Source organism: Hylobates moloch, unplaced genomic scaffold (genome assembly GCF_009828535.3).
Source record: "Hylobates moloch isolate HMO894 unplaced genomic scaffold, HMol_V3 SCAFFOLD_17, whole genome shotgun sequence".
Taxonomy (NCBI): domain Eukaryota; kingdom Metazoa; phylum Chordata; class Mammalia; order Primates; family Hylobatidae; genus Hylobates; species Hylobates moloch.
In genome coordinates, this window is record NW_026652292.1 from 739,957 (window position 1) to 761,220 (window position 21,264).

At 62.1% G+C, this 21,264-nt stretch overlaps 1 protein-coding gene across 1 annotated transcript in view; it reads right to left on the reverse strand.

Annotated features, from left to right (window-relative positions):
• Positions 1 to 21,264, reverse strand: part of SLC12A7 (solute carrier family 12 member 7) — a 59,719-nt gene that overhangs the window by 18,265 nt on the left and 20,190 nt on the right. Inside the window, exons 2-17 of the mRNA XM_032135573.2 lie at positions 20,365 to 20,459; positions 19,751 to 19,873; positions 15,385 to 15,531; positions 14,708 to 14,762; positions 13,071 to 13,201; positions 11,522 to 11,763; positions 10,104 to 10,315; positions 8,839 to 9,006; positions 6,430 to 6,528; positions 5,742 to 5,799; positions 4,869 to 5,043; positions 3,715 to 3,833; positions 3,156 to 3,254; positions 2,371 to 2,490; positions 1,560 to 1,664; positions 756 to 924 (exon numbers count right to left, since the gene is read on the reverse strand). Of these exons, the coding sequence (XP_031991464.1) occupies positions 756 to 924; positions 1,560 to 1,664; positions 2,371 to 2,490; positions 3,156 to 3,254; positions 3,715 to 3,833; positions 4,869 to 5,043; positions 5,742 to 5,799; positions 6,430 to 6,528; positions 8,839 to 9,006; positions 10,104 to 10,315; positions 11,522 to 11,763; positions 13,071 to 13,201; positions 14,708 to 14,762; positions 15,385 to 15,531; positions 19,751 to 19,873; positions 20,365 to 20,459 (2,117 nt within the window). The remainder of the gene's footprint in view (positions 1 to 755; positions 925 to 1,559; positions 1,665 to 2,370; positions 2,491 to 3,155; positions 3,255 to 3,714; positions 3,834 to 4,868; positions 5,044 to 5,741; positions 5,800 to 6,429; positions 6,529 to 8,838; positions 9,007 to 10,103; positions 10,316 to 11,521; positions 11,764 to 13,070; positions 13,202 to 14,707; positions 14,763 to 15,384; positions 15,532 to 19,750; positions 19,874 to 20,364; positions 20,460 to 21,264) is intronic.

Below are 21,264 nucleotides of genomic sequence, written 5' to 3' on the forward strand. Positions count from 1 at the left end.
GTGTAGGCCCCACAGACTCCCACACACACGAGGCGGAAGAAGGAGGCTTGAGGCGCCCGCAGCAGCCAGCCCTGCCTGGGCATGAGGCGCCCTTGGCATGAAAACCACGCAGGTGGGCACCCAGAAGCTCCTGCTTTAGCAAGAAATACGGAAGTAACTCCAGGTGACGCGACGGGACCCCACAGGCTTTCATCGTGTCATCATTCCGTTTCCGCATAGCGTGAAGCTTCCCGTAAGAAGATTGAAAATCAGAGAAATGAAGACACGAAGTCTCAGAGCCTGATGTCCTGGGGCAGCCGACTGTAGCAGCAGGGCCCAGAGCTGGCACCAGCATGCTACATGCCCGGGGCACTCAGCCGTCCCTCCCCACAAGGCTCTGAGTGCGCAGAAATTCAGCAGCACAACGGGCATCACGCTTACGCATCCCCCAGTGAGCCTGAACAGCAGGAGACTGAGCTGGCAGCAGAACCGTGACTGTGGCTCTGGACGGGGCTCACCCATGGCGGGAGGAGGCGGTCCCAGGGTTCGCCCTTGGAAAGCTAACGGCCCTCAGCGCCTCCCAAGCTTCCTGGGGTGCGACTGGCGCTCCCAGGCCTTAGCGCGCTGCTCTGAGCTCAAAGCCACTGCCATGGCTAAAACACAGCAGCGCCATGCACGGCACCGTGTTGACACGCTGCGATGAGGACGTGCCAGGGCGCGTTTCCTGTGCAGCTGGGGTGGGAAAGACGCCTGCCCCCAGACCCCGCCCGGCCCACCTCCTCGGCCAGCTGAGCCTCCATATGCTTGTCCAGGTACGTCCCCTCCAGCACCGAGCCCACGATGGTCAGGCCCTTGCCGGCTTTCAGCTGCGACGTGAAGGACAGCAGGCGGGGGTGCTTCACGGCCTGCTCCGCATCCAGGTTCAGCATCACCAGCACCTGGGGCCTGCAGTGGGGGGGGGGGGGGGGGGGGCAGCTGTTACCACAGCAACGCTCACCCGGGCACGGCCCATCCACAGGCAGGGCAGATGGGACAGGTGGGGCACATGACACAGGTGGGATGGGGAAACACATGACACAGGTAGGGTAAGTTGAACAGGTGACAGGTGAGACAGGCCACACAAGCCAGATGGGACAGGCAGGGCCGATGGACAGGTGGACACTAGCCAAGCAGGACAGGTGAACAGGTAGGTTAGACAGGTGGGACAAATGACATGCTGGACAGGTGAGACAATGGCCCAGGACACACGCCTGAGGCCCCCGCCGAGACCCTGAACGGCAGAGGCTTCCCGCAGATGGCCTTTGCTTCAGCAGGAGCCACCCTCTCCCACCCCAAGCCCAGGGCTGTGCCGGCAGAGGGGCCGGCTCTCCACGCCCCCACCCTGCAGTAGGGACACCCCCGGTGCTCCAAGGCCCCCAGCTGCGCGATTCGCTCTGCACCAGGCAGTGTTCACACCCCAGACCTTGCCCGAGCGGCTGAAGGCGAGAGACCCCTGAGACTCGAAGGTCCCCACTCAAAGGCCGACCTCAGAAACGGCTCTTCTGTGCATCTGAGGAACACGGGGCATGGGCGGTGCTCACCTCCAGTTCTTGGTGTGGGGGGGACCGTGCTCCACGCGCAGCAGGGCGTAGCGAGCGGCGTTCAGGGACAGGCCACGGATGCCGTCGCCCCACTCCTTCTCGGCCCTGAGGGAAAGGAAGTCGGGGGCTTGTCCAGCCGCATGCCTGGAGGCTTCTCTCCCACCCGGGAAAGAGGGGACTTCTGGGGGCAGGTGAGTTGGGGCAAACAGGACCCCCGGGAAAAGTCCCTGGATGAGGAGGGAGGCCTCCGTGCCCACCCCTGCCCTCAAGGAAGCCCATCCTAGGAGCCACCGGGTCAGAGGGTGCTGTGGCTATGGAGGGAACGAGGTCTACGCCCAGCCTGCGTGAGGTGCCTTCCTCACACGGCGGGGGGCAGGAGACCCGTGACAGGGAAGTGGCTGGACCCCGGGCACGAGGCGGGTGCAGGTGGAGGGAGGGTGGGCGCTGGGGCACGGGGAAGGACGCCCGTGGCTGCCGAGTGAGTACAGACACAACCTGGGGACACCTCGCAAGACACGCAGCAGGAATAGTCAGCCATGGGCTCACCGCCTGCTGAAGACGGCACGAGACAGAGCTCCAGGCTGGAGACCCCGTCCATGAGTGCAGGCACCTCGGCCTGGCTGGAGGCGGGAGGGAAACCCCGGTTTTCACAACACAGCCCACCTGGACGTGCTCCCAGCTGCCCCCAGGAGGGCACACAACACTCGAGCCCCAGGGAGGCCCCTCCAGGGAGCTGCCCCAGGTGTAGTGTGAGGGGGGCCCGCCTGCCCTCCCGTGCGCCGGGTCCATGAGGGGCGCTAACGGTGCTTACCCGCGATACTCGATGTACTTGTAGATGCAGCCAGCGATGAGCATGGCGGACAGCGCATAGTACCAGGAGCAGATGAACATCAGCGCCAGGCACAGGCTCATGCCCAGGAAGGACAGGGTCCTGGGGGTGGGGCAAGTGGCTCAGGGGCGGCCCAACGCCATGCAGCCCCCACACCTCAGCCACCGCCACACGACATTGCCCCTCCCTCAGTGAAACTCTGTTAACACTAGGAAGACAGTCACTGACGCCTGACGACCATGGCTGCACTCAACCACCTCTGAGGGGTGACATGGCTCCCTGAGCCCCTGTGGGAGCTGTCACTCCAAGACCCAGTACACAGCTCCAGCTCCCAGCGTGCACACAGCACCTCGGCTGTGCATGCAACAAGGGGCTGCAGCGTCCACCCAGCGCCTGATTCCCGGGGAGGGGAGTTAAGAAGACCCACAGCCCTGATGGGCTACGCCCCAAGCCTGGGAAGGCTGGGCTGACCACGGGAGGTACGAGGCGCATGCAGACACCTGGGCATCCTCGTAACCAGAGGCCTTCCTCAGGTGCAGAGGCAAGGAGAGGCCACAGTCTCATCAGCTGCGCAGGGGCTTACTCCGCAAAGGAACAGTCAAGGACCCGCTGGGGTCTTCAGGCCCAGGGCAGCTGGCCTTGCAGAGGCACCCAGTGTCCCAGCCTGTGGGGCCCCTGATGTCCATGCTGAGCGGCCTCACCAGTGGCAGAGCCACCCAGTGTCCCAGTCTGCGGGGCCCCTGACGCCCGTGGCTGAGCAGCCTCACCAGTGGTAGAACTTGAAGCGTGGACGCCAGTTGGGGGTACGTAGCAGGGTCTGCACGGCGCAGGCCAGGTTCACGAACAGGTAGCACATGAGGAAGAACCTGCAGGGATGGCCGGCCACTGACACGGGCCTGCTGGGCCCCCCTGAGCCTCCAGTCACTGCCACCTGGGAGACCATCCTTGTCGTCACTGTCCCTCCCACCTGCGCCTTGTCTCCCCATGTCTGTCTCTGCACGTGACCTGACTCAGACTGATTCCGAATCAGGCCTCCTCAGGCTCCAGCCATCCTGTGGCCACCTGGTCCATCAAGAGATGGGCCATCGTCCCTTCCCCAGCAGCTGTCTGTCCAGCCACACTGTCCCCGGCTGACCCCAGCGGGCGCCTGCCTGGAGGCCTGTGCACCTGCCTTCCCCGGCGCAACTCCCTTCCCGGCAGGATCCTGACTGCCCACGGCTGACCCTGCCTGTTTACTGCTTGTCCTGAGCAGGACCCCCCACCCACACTGCCCCACGCTCCAGGCCCACACACCCATCCCCAGGTCCCCGTCCTGTGGGGACTCACATGGAGAGGATTGGGGCCACGCTGTCCAGGGAGGCGATGAGGATGCCAGTCTCGCAGATGAGGACTGTCAACAGCAGTGCCCACGTGGGCTCCCCGTTGGCCTTCCCGTGGCCAAACACCTGCAGGGAGAAGGGCAGGAAGATGGGGCAGATGACACCACCCTTTTAGGAGACAAGCTGCAGGCTGGTCAGGTCTAGCCCAGATGAATCTTAAAGACACAGACCAGCAGAAACGCCTTTTACAGCAGGTCCCTGGGACACCACCCGGCCGGCCTGGGAAGAGGCCCTGACAAAGGGCTGCAGCCCGGGAGGCTTCAGAGCTGTGTCTACACCGGGCTTGCCTGCAACCTGTGTGGCCCCAGCCTGCCCCCACCTGCCTCAGTTTCCCCGACCACACAACACAGGACCAGCGTCTCCAGGGCACTCGCGGTTCCCCACACCCTGTAGTGACCTTTCTCATCAGGCCACCCTCACCTCCCAGAAGCTGAGGCCCATGGGGCCTGTGTGCCTGTCCCCTTCCCGGACACCATGCCCTAGGCCCGGCTGGGACTGAAGATGCAACCACACAAAGGCCCTGCGGGTCGGCACCCTGCTGAGGGACCAGCAACGGGCGAGGATGGCTCTGCCATCCACAACCTTCCCACAGCTGCCCCTGGGCCCAAGTGGCAGGAGGAGCCACAATCGGCAGCTCTGGGCACAGCACACGGACAGGACCCATGCGGGCGTCTGTGCAATCCTCAGAGCAGCCCCACACTCTGGCTGCAAGTGGCTGGTGACGCCACCTCCCACGGACTAAAGAGCTCAGCCACACAGAGAAAGACGTGGCCGGTGGGCGGGCGGGCGGGCAGGGGGCTTCTCGCCAGACAGCAGACCAGGCACCTCTGGACCCGAGGCTGTGGCCCTCACACAGCCGCTCTTGACACACCCGGGGCCGCACTCGGAGGGGCCTGCAGGCAGGAGGGCTGGAGCTGCCTCTGCCCAAAACCCACCTCCCACCACTCCCATGCTCTGTGCAGGGGCCAGGGGCAGAACGACCACCATGGGGTCCAAGCTGCAGGCGTGCGTCCACACACGGCACCGTGAGGATTCCGCAGGGGAGCAGAGCCCCCGACCCTGACCTTCCAGGGTCACCTCCCCCGAGGGCGCAGGACTCACCTGCAGGAAGGGGATGATGCCATCACGGGCAATGGCCTGTAGCAGGCGCGGGGCCCCCGTGAGGCTCTGCAGGCCGGCGCCACAGGTGGAGAAGAAGGAGCCGATGACGATGACCCAGGGGGAGGGCCAGGCCAGCATGCCGATGACCAGGTTCCCCTGCAGGGCCTCCCCGAACCTGCAGGCAGGCAGGCAGGCGGGCGGGCGGGTGGCTTTCAGAAATGAGCCTAAGTCGGACAAAATGTCTTCTCCCACCCAGAGCGAGGGGCCCAGTGCAGTGGGGGCGACTCCCTGGAAAGCTGAGGCCCGGTGTCCAGTCCCTGTTGGCTGAAACCTCCACCAGGCTCTGCCCAGCATGGCCAGAATGCCCTGGAAGGTCTTCAGCGGGGCAAGGGGTCCTGCTCACCTAAGGGTCACTCTTGGGAGCAGGGAAGACCCAGCCTGGCATTAGCTTCAGTCAGGGACCACCCAGGACCCCCGGGGCCTTGGGGCTGCCAGACAGGCATGCCCCACGAGGATGCGGGGTCAGTGATGACCTGCCTGGGACCCCACTACTTCTCCACTTGGCAGCAGGGCTGAGGGGTCTCCCAGGGCCAAGCCTCACCCGTCCACACCCCTATGGCCTCCCCAGGAAGGGCCTGCGCCCCCAGCTGCATCAGGGCTTGGAGTTGGCTCTGAATGGTTCCCCAGGCCCTAGGCCCCAGTGGAAGAGACGACACATCAGACCAAGGGGATCCCAACCCTGGGACCAGGACGCCTTCAGCTCTGCACACGGACATGAAGTCCTAGGGCGATATAATTTCAAAGCCGAATTCGTCCTCAGGAAAACCCATGAAGACTACAGGCTTTGCACGAAAACTGCAGACGGAAACGTACTTATCTCGTAGGACCACGCCTTCGATGCAGGCCCCAAACAGCACGATGCAGGAGAGATCTACAGCCCCCGTCAAGGAAGGGCGGGTCCGCAGATGCAGGGTCCTCAGGTACGGGGGCTGGGGTGGGTGGGGAGATGCACTGGCCAGCGGGCCGCAGGGTCCAGGTGGGCGGGGACCGCTCTGCACCCCATCCCATCCCGGGCAGGTCCTGTCCCCCGTGTCCCCAGCGCACCCTCCTGGGGCTCTGTCCAGCACCATAGAACGGGGCCCTGGGGTGGTGGAGACACACCTGGCCTGGTGCTTGACCGCCAGGCACTGGCAGGGGACCTCGCTGAGGGGACAAGGCTCGCTGGAAAGAGGCGGCCTTGGGATTGAGAGGCCAGAGGTCCCATGGGCCCAGCCTGCTGGCAGCATACACCACACACTGCCGCGCACCACTGTCCATGAGGCAGGGTGACTGCTTCTGTTTTATCTATGATCGCATCACGCGGTGGTGAAGAAGCCGGGGTCCTGACAGCAGCCCCTGCTCCGTCTCCCAGGGAGGATGACGTGGTCAGAGCACAGCCTAACCTGGGAAGTCACATGCTGGTGGCCGAGGGCATGATGCTGAGCCGGGGAGGGCATGGGGGCCTCCCCCCAGGCAGAGGCTGGAACCCGCGCCTCCCTCGCCTGCACCCCTCCAAGGATACAGATGAAAGACGTGGTCACTATGGCCAGGATGGTCCCCGTGGGGATGGACTTCTGCGCATCCTTGAGGTCCCCGGACCGGTTTGAACCCGCCATGATACCTGTGAACGTGGAAAATGCTGCCAAGGCCCATCTGAGGAGTCAGTGCCATGTGATGGCAGCCCCTGCCCGGAGAGCCAGAAAGGCAGTCTCTGGGGAGACCCCGAGGGTGAGCTGTGCCCAAGGCTGCAGTCCAAGCTCCGCCAGCCGACGCTGCAGTACCGCGGCTGGGGGGATGCAGGCCCAGGCACGCGGATGAGCCCCCACGTCTACCGCTCCCCTGGATCCGAGGATGAGGCCCAACCCCAACACTGACCCCCACCAACCCCCACACCCAAGGCTTCTCTGGAGCCTGCGTTAATCCCACGGCCAAGGGTCAGCCGAGGGACGGTGCTGAGCAATGGCTCACAGGCCCCCAGGACCTAAGGACTTTCGGAATGAGACCCTAGAACGACTCAGCCCAGCCAGCCAGGCCAGCAGACGCTGCGACCCCTCCCACTGCAGCACCACGTGGACACCACCTTGCTCTAGGGAGCCACGGCCGGGGGTGTTTCCGCACAATCAGGTTCCACAAAGCTCCAGGAAGCCGGGTCGGTGGGGGCCACTTGACACCCGGCTCAGCCCCATCCAAGGCGCAGCCTGAAGCGCCCGTGCTCGGGGTGGCCTGGGAGCAGCAGAGCGCACAATCCAGTGCCACGGAGACACCCAGAGCCACGCAGAGGCTCTGCCCCCACGCCCTTCACCCACAGCGCTGAGACACCCGGAGCCACGCAGAGGCTCTGCCCCCACGCCCTCCACCCACGGCGCTGAGACACCCGGAGCCACGCAGAGGCTCTGCCCCCACGCCCTCCACCCACGGCGCTGAGACACCCGGAGCCACGCAGAGGCTCTGCCCCCACGCCCTCCACCCACGGCGCTGACACACCCACAGCCATGCAGAGGCTCTGCCCCCACGCCCTTCACCCACGGTGCTGACACACCCGGAGCCACGCAGAGGCTCTGCCCCCACGCCCTCCACCCACAGCGCTGACACACCCGGAGCCACGCAGAGGCTCTGCCCCCACGCCCTCCACCCACGGCGCTGACACACCCACAGCCACGCAGAGGCTCTGCCCCCACGCCCTCCACCCACAGCGCTGACACACCCAGAGCCACGCAGAGGCTCTGCCCCCACGCCCTCCACCCATGGCACTGACACACCCACAGCCACGCAGAGGCTCTGCCCCCACGCCCTCCACCCATGGCACTGAGTGCACGCAGACGGACGGGGGAGGCTGGAGCGGAGGTACAGGGAGAGGACCCTGGGCAGATCGCCCCCTCCATAGCAAGACGGGCCCACCTTCAGGGGAGGCAAGAGAAACACCAGACACCAGCGCTGTGGCCAGGCCCTGTGGCTGACCCTGGGCTCCAGGGCTTTCGGATGCGCTGAGATGAAGTCCAGGAGCAGATGTGGGAGGGACCGGAAGGGCAGCTGCACAAGCAGCCAGCGCCAGTCAGGGGCGTCCCGACAGGAAGGCTGAGTGGAGACAGCCGGGGGCGTGTGCATGCCACTCGGAGAGCACGGGGCCGGGCCCCATCCCCTGGGGAACAACCAAGGGCCCCACCCCCCGCCGGAACAAGGCCCACTGTTTGAGGAGCACACAGAGGGCTGAGGTCCCCAGCCTCTAAGCTCACACTGAGGCCACTCCTAGGTGTCACCTAACAGCGTGCCAGGTGTTCCCAGCAACCCTACAACACCTTCTCCTGACACAGGCCTGCCCGAGAGCAGCAGACAGGCTTCTTATAAATCCATCAGGACACAGGGCAGAGACCTCAGCCACTTCCCCTGAGCCTAACAGACAAGATAAGCAGGGACAGGAAGGAACACGCTAGAGAGAGACAGAGAGAGAGAGAGACAGAGAGGACGGGAGGAAAGAAGAGGGAGACACAGAGAGACAGAGAGAGGGAAAGGGGGAGGGGGACAGAGAAAGAGAGAGTGCAGGAGGAGAGAATGACAGAGACAGAGAGATGGACAAAGAGAGACAAAGGAAGAGAAAGATGGAGGCCAGGCGCGGTGGCTCAAGATGTCTGTAATCCCAGCACTTCGGGAGGCTGAGGATGGCTTGAGCTCAAGAGTTTGAGACCAGCCTGAGCAATGTGGGGAGACCCCCTCTACAAAAAATACGGACATTAGCTGAGTGCAGTGTCGTGTGCCTGGGGTCCCGGCTGCTTGGGAGACTCGGGTGGGAGGAATATTTGTGTCTAGGAGTTGAGGCTGCAGTGAGCTGTGATCACACCACTGCCCTCTCAGCCTGGGTGACAGAGCAAGACCTTGCCTCAAAAAAGAGAGGGAGGGAAGAAAGAGAAGGAGACGGCTGGAGCCGCGGGCTCACCAGTCACTGAGGGGAAGTAGATGCCAACCAGCAGGGTGAAGGAGGCCGCGATGTCGGTGAGGACGTAGGGCAGCGCACTGGCGTGGCTCTCCTCTGCCACGGGCACCGAGGGCACACCTTTCTTCTCCACAAATGCCCCCGCGTGCGCATACATACTCCACAGGTTCTCTGCCGGGCAAGGAAGATCCCATGGGTTTCTGGCACCTTCTGTCCAGTGCCCCCGCCATGGGGCCGCCCACTCCCTGGCAGGTGCCACTAGTGGCTGGAGGGGAAGGGTCACAGCTTGCTCGCTGCAAGCAGGCTCCAATTCAAACAAGTTTTTGAGATGGTACCTCTGGAAAAGCTACCTGTCTGTGTCTACGGAGGGATGGACAGCGCTAAAGAGAAGCCTCACGTGCGGAACAGTGTATTCCTGGAAAGTCTGGGCTTCCTCTCTCGGGTTCTGGAAAGTCTGGGCTTCCCATCTCGGGTTCTGGAAAGCCTGGGCTTCCCATCTCGGGTTCTGGAAAGCCTGGGCTTCCTCTCTAGGGTTCTGGAGAGTCTGGGCTTCCTCTCTAGGGTTCTGGAGAGTGTGGGCTTCCTCTCTCGGGTTCTGGAAAGTCTGGGCTTCCCGTCTAGGGTTCTGGAAAGCCTGGGCTTCCTCTCTAGGGTTCTGGAAACTCCGGGCTTCCTCTCTCGGGTTCTGGAGAGTCTGGGCTTCCTCTCTTGGGTTCTGGAAAGTCTGGGCTTCCTCTCTAGGGTTCTGGAAAGTCCAGGCTTCCTGTCTCGGGTTCTGGAAAGCCTGGGCTTCCTGTCTTGGCTTCTAGAGCAGGTCTCGTGTACCCTGCCAGGGGACCTTCTCCCTCAACCCCCTGGGGCAGGTCCAAGGCAGCCTCTCATCAGGGAAGGATGCACAGAGGGGGAAGTTACCGCCCAGCCACCACTCCCTTATTAACATAGCAAGTTCCCTACACGTGCTGCCAGGAGGTCGTGAAAATAAACCCATGGCGTTAAGACCAGCTTGCTGACCATGACGGAGGCGTCTCCCTGCCACACCGTGTTCAGCTTCTATGGCTCTGCCAGGGGTGCGTACAGGGACCCCCAGGCTCATCAGCAGCAGCTGGGAAGGGGCTCGGCCAGGCAGGAGGAACTGGGGCCCTGAGAGTGACTCTAAGGCGACAGCAGCCACCAGGGCCAGCGCCTGCTGCCCCCACCACCCCCCAGCGCCTGCTGCCCCCGCCATCCCCGCCACCACCCAGCCCCAGCTGCAGCCCTACGGGCCTCACCCAGGAAGACGCCACTGGCCGCGCCCGGGATGCCCTGGATTTCGGTGACGTTGTTCTGGGTGAAGTACTCGTCACAGGTGGCGCTGGGCTGGGAGCCGTTGCAGAAGAGGCCCCAGAGCGCAGAGGTGGCTGAGTTGTTGTGGATGACGTAGGCCTTGATGCAGGCATCGAAGCTTCGCCGTGACAGCGTGCGGTTCCCCAGGAGGCAGACCCTAGGGCGGGACATGGAGGCACAGCACGTGTGCTGCCACCGAGGTGGCTTTTACTGCCCCACCCAGCTCCCCCAATGGGCACCCACAGTGTTGCCCACAAGTGGCTCCTGGCACCCTGCACCTCCCAAGACAGGAAGGCCACAGATCACGCCGGGGACCGGGGACTGGGGACCGAGCCAGGCTGCAGCAGGAATGCTGTACCGTACAGCTGTCCCCTCATCCATGGTTCGGCCACCCATGTTCCAAACGTGCTAAATGAAGCGTTCTAGACATAAACAATTCACACGTTTTCCACTGCGCAGTGCTGAGTAGTGAGGCGGAACCCAGCAACCCCCCCGCGCCAGCATAGCCATGCGGCAGCCGCTCCCTCCCCAAGGCCCTCGGCGGCGTCCTGGCCAGGTCAGCTGTCACAATCTCAGTGTCTGAGTTCAAGCCTCCCTCGTGCCACGTGCCAACGGCCAAGAGCACAAGAGTGCCGCCCCTGACGTATAAGCCAGGCCTGTGTGTAGAAAACAGTCTACACAGGGCCGTGGCTTCAGGCATCAGTGGGAGGTCTCAGGACGGGCCCCCGAGGGGAAGGGCAGCTGTGCTTCCCTAAAACAGGCTTGCGGGGTTGCGGCTGTTCTGCCTCCCTCTGTTTTGAGGCCTCTATGAGGCTGTTCCTTCAGGGGCTCCCTCCACGTGGAGACGGCAAAACCACGGGAGCCTCAAGGGGCTTGGCTACTGGCCCTTTCTGGACCTGCTCCCTGCGGGCTCTGGTGGCCACTCCCGTGTTCCAGGACCCTAGGCCGCCTCCCAGCTTCCCCTCCAAAAGGACAAGAAAGAGCCCCTCCATGCACCTCTGGGAGGGAGAAGAGACCCAGGCCCCAGCAGCAACCAGGGCCACACCCATGACGCTCAGTGCACCTGACCGTGCTCAGGGCCGCCGGCCACCCCTGAAACCTGCCAGACCCCTCACCAGCCCTCCTGCCACTGAGGAAGGTCTTCATGCTCAGACCCGGCCACGAGGGTACCTCAGCCCACCTCACCGTTGGATTTCCCGACATCCCCAGAACCAGCCCACAAGGTTCCCACCGAGGTCACACCCAGTCCCACCCCTCGAGGGGAGTTTCGGCATCAAGGATGATGGACGAGAGGCGAGCAAAGCCCATGGGACCTGGCCCCAGCCCCACACACCACCCACGGCTCAGCGGCCCCGAGACTCACGGGATATCCGGGGGGTCGAAGGCAGACTTGATGACGCCGGCATAGATGGCCAGGATGGACAGCACGACGCAGGCCAGGAAGACCAGCGCCAGCTTGTTGACGTACTTGACGCCCACGAAGACCACCAGGGCCATGAGCACGAGCGTGCACGTGCCGTACACACGCATGTTGTGCAGCATAGCGGCCGCCTCGCCCCCTGCAGCCTCTGCCTGGAAGATGGCCGCACCCGGGGAGATGTACGTCTGCGGGGACAAGGTGGGTCAGGAGGCTGTCCCCGGACAGAACTCCCCAATGCCCGTCCCTCCCACAAGCCCCCAGCGCCACACAGGGGCCTCCTCCCAACAGGTGCTGAGGCCATCGGGACGCATCCATGCTGGACGGAGCCTGCGGGGGTCAGCACACAGGCAATGGACGGGCAGGGGCCTGAACGTTTCCCCGGAGCCTTAGAGTAAAGCAACTTCAGGACCTGGGGCATCTGCACATCTGCACTCAAAAGAAACACCTTCTGCTAAGAGGAATGTGACTGCTGCCCAGAAAGCTCAGCCCACCCCGGCTGGACGTCCTGGACAAACACGGGTCTGACCACGCCAGCTGGGGGCAACCTCTGTTCTGCCCAGATTCAAGGGACGGAGACATGAGATGGTGCTGCTCAGCTCCCTCAAGACCAGGACAGGACTGGGGTGCAGCAGGCATGGAGGGCATGGCACCCACCCCCACCAACGGGGATCCCGGGAGTGCGGCAGCCATGGCACCCGGGGCAGGTGGAAAGACGGAGGGACATGGCCAGGGACTCGGGTTGGAACGGGTGTGGATGTGACCCCACTGAAAGGTTTCAGAACCTTCTCGGCCATGTGGCTCTCTTCAGGAGCCCAGGAGGCCGGGAACCAGGTCTGGCAGCAGAGGGAGGGGCAGAAAGACTGGGGATAGGGGCTCAGGCGGGTGTCTCTAAAGCCCTGCAGGGACAGCGGGTTTCAGAACCTCAGCAGGAAGGACAGCGCCCGTCGGCCAGAGAAGGGCGGTCCCTGTCCCCATGAGGACCAAGGAACTCAGGCCACAGTTCTCGGCCGTGCTCAGGTGATGTGGGGCATGCTTTGAGCATGCCTGTTTTGAGAAGGTGATGACATCACCTGGTTGTACATTGCTGGGCTCTGTGACCCTCGGCCAAGTGCCCAAATCAGACAGGGAAGAGGCTGGGATCCTGGCAAGAGGTTCTTCTAAGCTAAGTTCCAGCCCTGCTCCTAAAACAGCTCAGACTGCAGGGCTGCACCTACGCGGGGCTCAGATCTGCAGCCCAGATGTCTACCCAGCTTATGCCAGGCACCCCTCACGGAGGGCAGCAATGGTGCTCAAGAGGGACACGGGTCGCTGCTGAGTGCACGCTGCCCAACGGCTTCCGCCATGGCCAGAGCCCAGGAGAGCCCAGGGGCAGCCAGGGCAGTGCAGTCAAGATGGCTCAGTGTGCTGTGTGTGCCAGAGTGGGTCAGGCAGGGCCCCCTGGCATCCTGCCACAGACTGTGGGGTGGGAACCCTTCCAAAGCAGCACACTTACCAGAAAAATCTCGATGGTCCCCAAAATATACATGGCCCCTGCAAACGTCGTGCCCAGGTAGAAGCAGAGGCCGACAGCGCCTCCGAACTCCGGTCCCAGCGAGCGTGATATCATGTAGTAGGAGCCGCCAGCTGAGGAGACAAAGGTGGCAGCCGCGGGTCAGGGGCGCACTTGGACTCGAGGTGCGGTCTGTGCTGCCGTTCACAGGCGAAGGAGGGCCTGTCTCTGCGAAGGCAGCGTGTAGACCCTCGTGCACCCGCAAAGCAGCACACAGAGACGCTTCCACGGTAAACCCTCCCCTCCCGAGGCTTGGCACACGTTCCACAGCGAGGGCACACGCTCTCACAGACATGAGGACCAGGTGAGGTCAGGGACAAGGCTCCCTGGGGAGCAGGAAGCCCCAGCAGGTCCCGGAAAAAGTCTCGCGTACATCAATGGCAGCCCCAGCCCCCACTTCCACTAAGTTTTGCTTATAAAAAAGGCAAAAGAGAAACTAGGATGTTCAGGAGTGGCCTGGTATACTGTGAACCACGCACGCTACCACTGAGGGGAAAGCCGGGCGCAACCCCAGGGCTGCTTGGAGAACGCGGCTCTCCCTGCTCTGAGCAGCACGTGTGGCGTGAGGAAGGGGTCCTAATGGATGCGGTCATCGTGAGGCAGAGACTGGTCCCCTGGCTGTGGAGGGAGACCCCCAGTGAGGGCCCTTGTGCTCTCCTGCGGCCAGGGAAGTCCGCTGAGCACCACGCGATGCCCCCGTGGGGATGGGGGCCAGCTGCGTGAGGACCTGGTGCTGAGCAAGCCTAGCCGTTACCACGCGCAGCACACATGCACTCGGGAGCAGACGTGGCATCACCTCAGTTCACTAGTTATTACGTATTGTAATTCATTTATTACTAATTAAGAGTATCATCTCAGTTCACTAATTACATATTATAATTGCTAATTAACATCTCAGTTCACTAGTTATTACGTACTGTAATTCGTTTATTACTAATTAATAGTATCTCAGTTCACTAGTTATTACATATTGTAATTCATTTATTACTAATTAACAGTATCATCTCAGTTCACTAATTACATATAATTAATTACTAATTATCATCTCAGTTCACTAGTTATTACGTACTGTAATTCATTTATTACTAATTAATAGTATCTCAGTTCACTAGTTATTACATATTGTAATTCATTTATTACTAATTAACAGTATCATCTCAGTTCACTAGTTATTATGTATTGTAATTAATTTATTACTAATTAACGAGGTCAGGGCAGTGTTTTGTCTTCACCTTCCCTCGTGAGATACAGGTTCCAAGAACTCAGCCTATGGCACACGCTGGGCTACAGGTGCCACTGGAATCGCCCATGCCTTCCCCTCCCCAGCCTGCTGCCTGGTGGGCACTGCCTACCCTGGCAAGAGACGGTCACCACGAGCAAAATGGGGAAGAAAACCCAACAGCTATGACCTCACGGCCCAAACACCAGAGGAGCCAGTGGAGAACATGCAGAAGGCCCGGCTGAGACCCCCAGGCAGCCCCTGGCCCAGCCTCGCCGAGCGGCCTCCTCGCAGTTACCGTGCGACAAAACACAGACTCCTCTAACAGGACTTAGGGCCGCGGCTGGCGGGCACCCCTTACCTGGGACCACACCGTTGGTAGCGATCGCACTCATGGAAATGGCGGTCAGCATTGTCTGCAAAAAGACAGGCGGCCATCTGAGGAGAGTTTCCAAGAGCCTGCCGGCATCGCAACACTCCCAAGGCGGGGTCTACGACCTGGCTCCGGCCGAATGCCAGCCCCCAACTCCAGGGCTCCCCATCTCGGTGGAGTGGCTAGGAAACCAGGATCTGGAGGCTCCCAGGCGCCAGGCGTGCAGTGTCCTGGTTCCCACCCCTTTCCCTATGACAGGGACCCCTGAAAGTGCCCAAGGTCCTTCCAAGCTGGAGGTGATGTCATCAAAACACAGGGTGTCCCTTCCCTTGGAAGCCTCAGCCCCAGATGCCGCCCCATGACACCCACCACTGGCCGAGATGCCTTTCCGCAGACACGGGTAAATGAGGTGCCAGTGCGCCAGTCAACACGCCAGTGCTAACCCCGGACAGTGTGGTGTCTCATCCCCGCAGCTGCCCTGGCTCTCGTGGAGGAGACAGTGCTGAACGACGTCTAGACGGGTGTCTGGGGAGGGCCCTACTGTCCGGCTGCCATCGCCTGAAGGCACAGCCACAGCGGCCAGGGGAGACGGCATCTGAGGAGGGCCCTACTGTCCAGCTGCCACCGCCCGAAGGCACAGCCACACCCAGCCAGGGGAGACTTACACAGGTGCAGCACATGGCCACGATGAGGAAGGACTCCAGGACACCGGCCACCCCCACGATCCACGTCAGGCGCAGGAAGAGGATGACGCCCAGGATGTTCTGCAGACACGGCAGGTAGACGCCGATGAAGGTGCCCATGCGCGGAGCCTGCGACAGAGCATAGCGTGTCCCAGGGGCTCGGACCCCACACCCAAAGGGCGCCCCCTCCCCAGACTGCACTCAGGCCCTGGGCAGGCAAAGCGGCCGTGGGTGCAGGAGGGGGCAGGAGTCCTTCCCAGAACAGATGGAGGTTCAGAGAAAGGCCCAGGGCAGAACCCCTGACCATCCCAGAGCGAGGGCTTAGGGCAGGGCAGCAGAACCACATGGTTGGCAGAGAACCAAGATGCAGCTGCTCCGCTGTGCCTCCCCGACAGAGGGAAACCTGTTACACTGGAAAAGTTATGGAAAAAACAAGAGGGAGAACAAGAGGGCCCCCGGCTCCATTCCTGGGATGGCTCAGGGCCTCAGATCTGACACCCTGGGAGAGCCTGAGCCTTCAGGAATGGAAGCAGAGCCAGCAGAGGGATGAGACGGCTGCTGCCCATAAAGCTAAAAAAAAAAAAAAATCTATAGCTCAGCATCGGCCCTAGGCAGAAACTGACACATCTTAACTGGGCATGGAGGTCACCACGAGATAACAGCAAAGGTTCAGATATCCACCCTGGGGGCCACCCCCGCCTGCCCCAGCACGGAGCAGGCAGCCTGCTTCAGACACCTGTGCCAGAGAGGGGGACACACCCCGTGCCCTGAAGAAACCTGCATGGGCAAGAGTCAGCAGCATAGCCAGGAGCAGGCCAACGCCTGCCAGGCAGCCCCCCAGCTCCGCTCGGGACGGGCCAGGCTGGGGCAGAAGTTTCAGCTCCGTCCCCATTGCCTGCTCAGCCCCACTCCCACCATGAGCAGAGGCACGTGGCTCGGACCTGGAGGATGGCTGGCGCCAGCACAAGGTGACGTTTTAACAGGAAAACGTCTCAAGGTCAATACAGAAAAGGGGGAAGGTTTTATTTGAAGATACTTCCTGTGAACCACGGCCACAGTGCGGATCAGAACAGGCCCCGTGCGGAGGCTGAGGAGGGGCTTCGATCCTGGGGTTCACACGGCCCAGGCCTGGGGAGGATGGGAACGGGGACCAGGTGAGGGGCAGCTCCCAGGGAGAGCACGCTGAGCACCACACCACAGAAGCAAAGAGGGTGGCTTCCAGGGTGACTGTGTCGGAACGCCTCCCACAGACAGGCCGAGGCCGGGGCCAGGGCAGGGCTCTAGGGCTCCACCGACTTTAGGACCCTGGGGAAAATAATGTAAGAGAGAAGCCCTGGATCTGAGAGCCTGGGGGATTCACTTGGTTCCCTGAGCCCTAGGTGGGAAGCAACAGGGGAGCGACTTGCTTCTGATGGGGGCCCTGGAGAGGAGAGGAGAGGGTGACGGGGCCGGGGGCCGCTGCTGGGCCCTCCAAATCTGGGTACGCCTTGTTCTTGGTGCCAGTGAGAGAAGGGGTGGGGGATGGTGGAGAACCGGCTTTGGGACATTCTCATTGGATAAAACTGAGAGCCCAGGACAGAGGTGACAGCAAGGCTCTGGGGACAAGTGTTGCTGTGACTTCACAGCGAGGCTTCAGCTAATGCAGGAGCCGACAGGCAGAGCTCCGGGCAGAGACGCGGTCCACACAGGGGCCCCTGCCCTCCAGGCTCAGCCTCAGATCCCACGGCCCCGTGACAGGCGAGTCAGAAGCCGGTTCTCGGCCAAAGGCGGGGGATCCTGACTCCTCACGAAAGGGCATGGCCGGCCTTGGCCTCTTGGTTCGCGCCTAAAAGGCCAATTTAAGGCTCAACCTGACCCAGTTTCAGGCTCGGGAGGCGGGAGGTGCCTGGGCCCTTGAAAAGGCTCCTTAATGGGAGCAGGTCTGCTGGGGACAAGCCTCTGAGCCTGGCCAAAGAGGACGAGGGGCGGCCCCTGCCCTTCCACCCCAGGGGCCGAGCCGCGGTCCCCTAAGGGAGCTGAAGGATTCACTGCCAACCGAAACCTGCCGCTGTCACTCAACAGGCCCGCTGGGGTCACGGGCCCTGGTCCGTCCACGACTGAAACGCAGGTGGCATCAGCCTGGGGCACCTGCGTGTTGTCCCTGAAGGACAGAGGCCTGAGAGCCACCAGCCTGGGGATAGGGTTGCCAGGGAGGGCCAGGGAAAGCCTTCCAGGTGGGAACCTCCTGGGCCCTGGCCCACGGTGTGCCATGAACAAATGCACCTGCCTGGACGTTTCACTCATGTCTCAGGACCAAGTAGGGTGAGAGAAGCTGGGGTGTGCTCTCTATGGGCACCTCATGGCAGGCTGGGCTCCACCAGGCAGAGGGGTTGGAGCTGGGTGGCCAGGCCAGTGGTGCCTGAGCCCAGCCGAGCTGGAGCTGAAGCCGGTTCCCGGAGTACTCGGACCAGGCCCGTGGGAAGGCACCTGCTCCCTGGAGAAAGCCAACATCTCCCTAGGACACAGACTCCAGCACACAGAAGGACAGACAGGGAAGGCCTGTGGCTCCTGAGTTTTGGTGCCAGAGCACCAGCCTGAGCCCATGAGGCCTCAAGGTAGCGTCCAGCATGAGTGAAACCCCAGAAAGGTGCTGAGTGCCGAGCCCGGCAACACCCAATTCCGCCGCATCCACGTGCAGCAGTGATGGTCCCATCCCAAGGGCTGGCCGAGCTATGGACAGGCAGGGCGGCCACAGGCTTCCCAAGCCGGGAAGGACCCAGCAGGGGAACCAGAAAGAGGTCCAGAGATGCAGCTTCTAAAGAGGCCACTGCCCTGTCCTGGGACAACAGCCAGGGCTGAGGGCCCTCATCAGGCCAGGCCCCACCCCGAGGTGGCTGCACGGTCACGTCCCTCACTTGTCTCTGGTTACTTCAACCCCAGAGTGAGGCTTCTCAAAAACAAAACCAAGTGTCTTCAAGTATCCTGGAAATGCTGTATTAATTCCACTGCGTTTACAGTAAAAGGAAGGAAACAGGCATCTTCAGGCGCCTGACTTCCCGATCGCTGTGCGGGACCCAGGTCAGCGGAACACTGGACGCTGGCAGGAGGCGCTCAGGGGTGGCGTTGACGCAAAGCACAGAGTCCAGGCTGGGCAGATGCAGGGGAGGGCAAGGGGCCGGCCGAGGGACGCCCCACTTGGTGGAGGTCACACACAGCAGGGGGGGCCACCCTCCCTGGACCTAGGGGCGCCTGGCTCAGCACCTCCTTCCTTCCTGCTCACCGGCCTCTACCTGGCACTACAAAACCCTCCCTTCTGAGAAGATAGGGATCTCCTGATAGTATGTTTAGAGTCACAAAGCTAGGGAAAATAATAGGGAAATTTAAAAATCACCCTAAAAAGCCAACGTACGCCCTTAGCTGACTGCCGAAGGAGCGGGGCACAGGCTCGGGGCTGACTCGGGAAATGACAATTTTGTGTCAAGACTCGGGGAGGGCATCGCCCGGCTTCAGAGCGGGGCCTGCGCTGCTTGGTTTCCTCCAGTGGATTTTGTTGTTGTTTTTTGTATCTTATTCTAAAGCAACGCACACGTATTTGGAAGAAGATTTAAAAAGCAGAGGAAGTTGAGAAGAAACTGAGCCACCCGCTGCACCCCCACAGCGAGGACATGAGATTTCCCCCAACACGGGTCCAGGGTCTTTCTCGCCTCAGGGTGGCTCTCAGGCAACCCGTCTGTGCAGGACGGCAGAACCCTCCCGAGGATGCTCAAGGGGATTCCACACCTCGTCGCCCACAGAAACCACTCAAGGGAAACCTTTCCCCACTGCACCCCCTCGTTTCCTAGGACGGATTCCTGCAAACAAATCCTCAAGGAATAAAACTGCATGGAAAATGCTACCAGGCTAAGTGTCCTGGACAGGAAATGAAAAGGAGGGCGGCCCCCTGGAAGCACCGAGGCCACAGCACCCTCTGGAAGGGGCCACGTCCCGGCCTCTCCGCACCATTCAGACTTCTCTCCACAGCAGGGGATGGGGCCGCTCCCGCAGAACGAACAAAACACCCCAAGTTCACTTCTCAACAGGGAACCCAGCGCTCAGATGCATGGGGAATGTCACGCTTCCCCGGATGGTGGAGAGGGAAGAGGGCTGCACAGGAGCTGCAGGGCAGGCACCATCGAGCCCTCCCAGAAAGAAAGGGCTGGACGTGGCCACGACACCAGAGCTCAGGGCAGCCCTTCTGACAAGCAACTGCTTTGCCGGCGTGATCTGACCGTGCCAGGACACATGGGGCGGGGACTGGGTGGGCACGGGCAGGGCGGCAGACGGGCAGGGCGGGCACGGGCAGGGCGGCAGACGGGCAGGGCGGCAGTACCTTGGCCTCACGTCGCCGGCTCTCCTCGTCCTCCTCGTGCTCCACCACGCCCTGGCTCAGGTTGGTGTAGTTGGCCAGCTTGTTGAGCAGCGAGGACACCATGGGGTTGCTGTCCATCTCCTCCTGCGCGGCGTGGACATGGGTCACAGGCGGCCCTCACCTCGCCGTGCGCCCCCCGAGTTCCCTCCCCGTGTTCAGGGTGTGGAGCTCGGGCCCTCACCTGGTCCTCAGCCCCTGGGTCTGAAGCGAGCCAGAGAGGCCTGGACACCTGTGTGGCAGGTCTGAGTCCGAGGCCAGGGCCTCACTGAGTGGGACCACCCACCCATGGCAGGGACCCCAGGATGCCCAGCACTCAGCAGCTCCGAGGGGTTCCCATGGGGCCGGAGCACCCTAGATCCAGGAAGGAGCCCAGAAGGCACCAGCCGAGGAGCACATCCCAGCTCAAGTGCGGGACCGGGCCCCCTCCATGGCCTTCAGGACAGGGAGGCCCCAGTTCCTTCCACGTGACGTCCAGTCCTGTGGGAGGCTCCGGCCCGGGGTCCCCAGGGGCTCCTTTACTTTTCCACATCAAAGCAATGGCCCTGGCACCTTCTTCTTCTAAAAAGTAAAGTTACCTCGAAAAGTGCCATGTTCTTTCCTTCAAAGAAGCTCTCTTGTTCCACCTCGACATTGTTGAGGAATGGGCTGTTTTCTCTGGGATTTCCATCTCCTAGTGAGGGAAAAACAATTCAGAGTCAGCTTAGAAGGAACTAAAAGCAAGCACAGAAGGCTAACCACAGACCTTGCATGGAGGGCTCTGGTCCCCACCAGCTGTCACCTCTAAACCGTGGCTAAGGGTGATACTTCTCACACACTCTCCTTCCTTTCACACATCTGTGTTCCAAAGGAAGGGGCATTTCTGAGGGTGCACGCTAGTCCCAGGACACACGATATCCCCAGGGCACACGCTAGCCCTAGGATACATGCTATCCCCAGGTCACACGCTAGCCCTAGGATACATGCTATCCCCAGGGCACACGCTAGCCCTAAGATACATGCTATCCCCAGGGCACACGCTAGCCCTAGGATACACGCTATCCCCAGGGCACACGCTATCCCCAGGGCACACGCTAGCCCTAGGATACACACTATCCCCAGGGCACACGCTAGCCCTAAGATACACGTATCCCCAGGGCACACGCTAGCCCTAAGATACACGCTATCCTCAGGGCACACACTAGCCCTAAGATACATGCTATCCCCAGGGCACACGCTAGCCCCAGGGCACACGCTATCCCCAGGGCACACGCTATCCCCAGGGCACACGCTATCCCCGGGACACACGCTAGCCCCGGGACACACGCTAGACCCGGGGCACACGTTAGCCCCGGGACACACGCTATCCCCGGGACACACGCTAGCCCCGGGGCACACGCTAGCCCCGGGGCACACGCTATCCCCGGGGCACACGCTATCCCTGGGGCACACGCTAGCCCCGGGGCACACGCTAGCCCTGGGGCACACGCTATCCCCGG